Source organism: Muntiacus reevesi, chromosome 12 (assembly GCF_963930625.1).
Source record: "Muntiacus reevesi chromosome 12, mMunRee1.1, whole genome shotgun sequence".
In the NCBI taxonomy this organism is placed as follows: domain Eukaryota; kingdom Metazoa; phylum Chordata; class Mammalia; order Artiodactyla; family Cervidae; genus Muntiacus; species Muntiacus reevesi.
In genome coordinates, this window is record NC_089260.1 from 51,876,083 (window position 1) to 51,882,082 (window position 6,000).

A 6,000-nucleotide genomic window follows, 5' to 3' on the forward strand; every position below is an offset into this window, starting at 1 on the left:
CGGAAGTTCTCAGACACGTATGACAACTAAGCACCTATGAAGTCAGCGTGATCATTCTCCAGAGTCACCAGATTTTGCTGTTTCAAAATCCAAAATGTTGGTGTGTCCTTTCCGAGAGGACAGCTGTTCCTGCTAGTTAAACTAGGGCTCCCGCCCTCTGTGGATGGCTTATGTCTCAGAAGGAATTCTCCTGTGGTAGGTAGGGGTCAGCCGCCCAAGTATTTGGGTCATTACTGGACAGTGGCTGCCCAAAGGACTGTTTGTTGGGGGGACCTTGTATTTTCGTCATGGCCTCAGTGACTTAGCACACACTCTGGCACCAAGTCTGCACTCGTCAAATGTTTGTCGAGTGAATGATGTATGGGTGAATGTGAAGACCTGGAAATCTTTAATTGGAAGATAAGTGCTTTACAATGTTGTGTTGGTTTCTGACATACGACAACATGAATCAGCCATGAGTATGCATATGTCTGCTCCCTTTTAAGCCTCCCTCCCACCCCCCCACCTCCCACCCCACTGGGTTGTTGCAGACATCTGGCTGGGTTCCCTGTGTTACACAGAAGCTTCCCGCTAGCTGTCATTACACGTGGTCGTGTAATAGATGTCAATCCCAACTTCCCAATCTGTCCCACCCTTGCCTTCCTCTGCTGTGTCCACAAGCCCGTTCTCTACATCTTCCTCTCTATTCCTGCCCTGCAAATAGGTTCATCAATTTAAAAGAAAAAAAAATGGACCAAATACATTAACAGATCCTTCACAATAAAATATATACAGATGGCAAGTTAGCATATGAAAATAAAAAAGACCTGGACATCTTTCTCATCAGTAGAGCACTGTAATGAGAGGTTCATCCTTAATGCTTATGGGATAACAGGGCAGACACATAGCAGGGCAGCCTGGGCTGAGGTGCAGATCTGAACAGTCCATATATGGACTGATAGTATTAAAGCATTCAAATACCTTTGCAGGGTGTGTTGTTGTTGTTTAGTCACTCACTCGTGTCTGACTCTGCAACCCTGTGGACTGCAGAATGCCAGGTTTCCCTGTCCTTCCCCATCCGGACTGCCCTATTCCAATTTTTCAACCAGAAAACAGTCAGTGGGGTCGCTAAGGTGTCCTACGCTAATTATTATCTTTAGGGTGAGGCCTAGTCATATGAGGCACTAAACAGCACCCTAGAAATTTCTTTTCATTATATTTGGATGAAGGGCTCTTTGGTATATTTTGAACGTTAAACCTGTGTTTCCCCAAGTACCATAATTTCAGTATGATACCGCTGTGAGAGCTCAAGTCACAGGCGAAGTTTTGGAGATTAATTCATACATTCTTTCTAATTCAACATTTATTGCCTATTGGACTATGTGCCCAAGAGATAAACATGAAAAAGGTACAGTCTGTTGCCCTCAAGGAAACTGCAGTCTTGGGAGGATGGGTAAGAAAGAACACACATGTAAGCATGCAATTACAATAAAGCCAAGATGAGAGAACTCACTCTCAAGTCAACCCCCATCTGTATCTCACTAGTTGTGTGGCACTGAATGAGTTGCTTAACTTCACAAAACCCTGCATCATCAAATGTAAAATTGGGATCCTAGGAATACCATCATGAAAAGTTCCCGGGTGGATTAAATGAGATTATATGTGTTCAAAAATATCAGCTATAATAACAGTGGTTTTTAAACTCCTGTTGTAAGTACTCAAGTGGAAATATGTGAGCAGAGGAATAAACCTCACTGATACAGGGTTGGGATGGATGTTGATGAAGACTACCTTCCCGAAGAACGCTAGAGATAGGTATGAGGCAGTGGGCAGGTTATGTCCAAGTTGATTGGACTTGGCATACAAAATAGATGATCCCTCCTTTAAGTCTCTGGTGGAGTGAGTCCAGAGGCTTGGAGACATGTCAAAACCACAATTATTAGTATTTAAGGCAAAGCTTACACTTCCAACCAGCTAGACTGGAGACCATGAAAAAGGGCAGAGAGTGAAGCAGAGATGCAGAAGATGAATTGTAGAGGGCTTTATTTTACTTTGAAGACTTGCAGGTCATTGAAGAATTTTAATGAGAAGAATGACATAGTGGAATTTGGGGAGGGTTACTCTGACAATTGTAAAGACTAGAAAATGGCTCAGAGGGGACTGGACCAGAGGCAAGGAGCCTGTGAGAAGGTTGTCTGAGTGATGCAGGTGAGAAATGAGAACTTACACTAAGGCAGTAGCCATGGGAGCCAAGAGAAGCAAGAGATTCGAGCCGGTTTTAAACAGAAAGGAGCAGGACTCACCAAGTAATGAAATGTGAGGAGCAATGGCAAGGAGTGGTCCAGAGAGACATTCAGATTTCTGGCTCAAGAGACTGGATGGATGGAAGAGCGGGACAGATGATGCACTCAGTTTGGGACGTGTTGAGTTTGTAGTTCTTTATGGGACTTTCAGGAGAAATGCTCAAAGGCATTTGGATGGAAAGGTGTGGCATGCAGAAAAAATGTCAGACATTAAACTAACAGACAGGGTCCAAGGAATTATTTCATGTGTTGAAAATACTTGATTTAAGGCCATCTACTGAGCCCACTTTTGTTGTTGTTAAAGATGAGAACATGAAAGACAGAATATATGGATCTTCCAGGGGTGGCGTGGAGTGGCGGGGGGAGGAGGATGGAAAAAAAAAAAAAGAATATATGGATCTTCTAAAAGACCAGATTCCAGTTTTATGAAAATCTATGACCCCTTTGATGAATAGAATAACTTCTGAGGTCTCTACAATTCTAACTTGTGTTCTAAAACATTGCTGTGGATCTGTAATCACCTTTTGATGGCAGTGAAAGACCCGTGGCCTTGAAATTTTCTTTGTGGATGAAGATAATGAGTGCATGCATGCATGCTAAGTAGCTTCAGTCATGTCTGACTCTGTGCAACCCTGTGGACTATAGCCCGACAGGCTCTGCTGTCTGTGGGATTCTCCAGGCAAAAATACTGGAATGGGTTGCCATGCCCTCTTCCAGGGGATCTTCCCAATCCATGGATCGAACCCACATATGTTAATGTCTCCTGCATCAGCAAGCAGGTTCTTTACCACTGGCGCCATCTGGGAAGCCTGGATGTAGAGAATATATATGTTTAAACAAGAGCCCATTATCCATAAGGGTTTATAGCCCCAAACATGCAGTGACAATGCTTATGAAACAGAAGAACCAAATAAAGACACTATCTACATTTACCTACTCTGATCCCAATTGGCTGCGAACAGCAGAAGAATCTTCCTGCCGTAGTGATCACGGTTTTCCAACACTCCAGGGAACCCATCGATGAGAGCCCTCTTAATGCCAGGATCATCGGCCTTGAAGTTTTTGAACATGTCCAGGTTTAGCTGGCGGTACTGGAAGTACTGGGCCAGGAGTCTGAAGGCATCTGCTTGGTGAAACTTCCTGGCTCGGAGAAACCTCAGAATGAAGGCATCATCTGTGCGTAAGAATCCGATGTCAGGCCTGGTGATGATCATGTCTCTGACTTGCTGGATATCCTGGTGTAAAACGTCTGGGTTTTCGTTCAGTTCCAGGCGTGCTTTCTCTATAGTCTCTGGGCTGAGTCCAGCCTGTAAATGGGTCATCTTGGCCAAATCTCCTTTCGAAGTGCTTAATTTCTGATGTTTGGGAAGAAAAGAGACTGGTCCCATTCACGTGATGGTCTGCTGAAATCGTGGCCCATTCAACAGTCTTTTTACCACCAAGCTGCCACTGAAACAGACAAGCAGAGGTTCTTCTTTCTGTTTCTGGAAAATGTTTGGACATTCAGATTCTATGTGGTGGTGGCCAGCCAGAAGAGAAGACAAACCAAGGCCATTGCTTACTGCAAAACAAATAGACACGAGAGACAAATCGATGATACAAAGAAGGTCTGGGCAAATGACCTGGAACTCAGAAAAGCAGTATATTATGCTGTAGAGTTGATTAGAAGAATAAAGGGTACATATTTTTTTAAATGGGGTCTTTGGCATAATTTTGTTATTGACACCTTCAGTGTGTAATGGGGCTTCCCTGATAGTTTAGTTGGTAAAGAATCCACCTGCAGTGCAAGAGATCCCAGTTCAATTCCTGGGTCAGGAAGATCTGCTGGAGAAGGGATAGGCTACCCACACCAAGTATTCTTGGGCTTCCCTTATGGCTCAGCTGGTAAAGAACCCTCCTGCAATGTGGGAGACCTGGGTTTGATGCCTGCATTGGGAAAAGGGAAAGGCTACCACTCCGGTATTCTGGCCTGGAGAATTCCATGGCCTGTGTAGTCCATGGGGTCACAAAGAGTTGGACATGACTGAGCAACTTTCACTTTCACTTTTCAGCGTGTCACATGCAAGTCTTTGCAATACATTTAGGAAGTTTTTAGTGATACTGACTAATTAACAGTCTACAGTCAGACTAGGAGTAGCTTGCTTTTTTAATGAGTTACCCAAGAAAAGAGAAAAATCCTCTTCTGTTGCAGCCTGTTTTATGGGGCCATTCACAGGCATTCAATCAGAGGCATTAGGGCCTCCATTAGCTTCTTTCCCAGTTTCTTTCACAGAAATACCCCCTTTTTAAAAGGGAGCCATTTGCAGCTTAACAGTGAAAAGGGGCTTTTAAAAGTCACCCTATTGTAACCCCATGGTACCTAATTATTCAAACTGAACTAAATGGACTGGAGCAGGGAGAGAAGGACAGGCTTATGGCTGGAAGCTTGACCTTCAATTGTCAAATTCAACAGCAATGAGAGAGAGGCTCATGTGAGGACATTTACCAGCAGTTTCACTCTTCTGCTGAAGACAGAAGGTCTTGGAGCTCTTAGTTGTCTTCTTTCCTTGCCCAGTATCCATACAGACTTCAAAGTCATTTTTTGGTATAACTTTTCTGTTGTCCTAAGATATTACTTTACTTATGATAATGATTAAGTCTTTTGTTTCATTTTTCCCTTGGTGAAATGTCTTTGTTTTTAATTTATTTTCTATTGAAGTATAGTTAAATTACAATGTTGTGTTAATTACTGTTATACAGCAAAGTCACTCAGTTATTCTTTTTCACATTCTTTTCCATTATGGTTTATCACAGGATATTGAATATAGTTTCCTGTGCTATCCAGTAGGACCTTGGTTTTATTTTTTTCCATTCTATATATACCAGTTTGCATATGCTAATCCCAAACTCCCAATCCAGCCCTCTCCCACCCTCTTCTCCCTTGGCAACCACCAATCTGTTCTCTATGTCTGACTCTATTTCTATTTCACAGATAGGGTCATTTGTGTCATATTTTAGATTCCACACCTAAGTGACATCATATGGTATTTCTGTTTCTGACCTGCAATACCAGTCCTAGGCATATAACCAGACAAAACTATAATTCAAAAAGATACATGTTCACAGCAGCACTTTTCGCAGTAGCCAAGACAAGGAAACAATCTAAATGCCCATTGACAAATGAATGGATAAAGAAGACATGGTACATATACACCAATGACAAATGAATGGATAAAAAAGATGTGGTACATATACACAATTGAATACTACTCAGTCATAAAAAAAAGAACCGTGAACTTCCAGATGTTCAAGCTGGATTTCGAAAAGTCAGAAGAATCAGAGATCAAATAGCCAACATCTGCTGGATCATTGAAAAAGCAAGAGAGTTCCAGGAAAACATCTACTTTTGCTTCATTTACACCAAAGATTTTGACTGTGTGGATCACAACGAACTGTGGAAAATTCTTAAAGAGAAGGGATACCATACCACCTGACCTGCCTCCTGAGAAGTCTGTATGCAGGTCAAGAAGCAACAGTTAGAACTGGACATGGAACAGTGAACTGGTTCCAAATTGGGAAAGGAGTACGTCAAGGCTGTATATTGTCACCCTGCTTATTTAACTTCTATGCAGAGTACATCATGTGAAATGCCAGGTTGGATGAAGCACAAGCTGGAATCAAGATTGCTAGGAGAAATATCAATAACCTCAGATAAGCAGATGACACCACCCTTATGGCA

At 42.5% G+C, this 6,000-nt stretch overlaps 1 protein-coding gene across 1 annotated transcript in view; it reads right to left on the minus strand.

Annotated features, from left to right (window-relative positions):
• Positions 1-3,670, minus strand: part of CLVS1 (clavesin 1) — a 144,165-nt gene extending 140,495 nt beyond the window's left edge. Inside the window, exon 1 of the mRNA XM_065902649.1 lies at positions 3,216-3,670. Coding sequence (XP_065758721.1) covers positions 3,216-3,670 — 455 coding nt within the window. The remainder of the gene's footprint in view (positions 1-3,215) is intronic.
• Between the last annotated feature and the right edge of the window lie 2,330 nt (positions 3,671-6,000).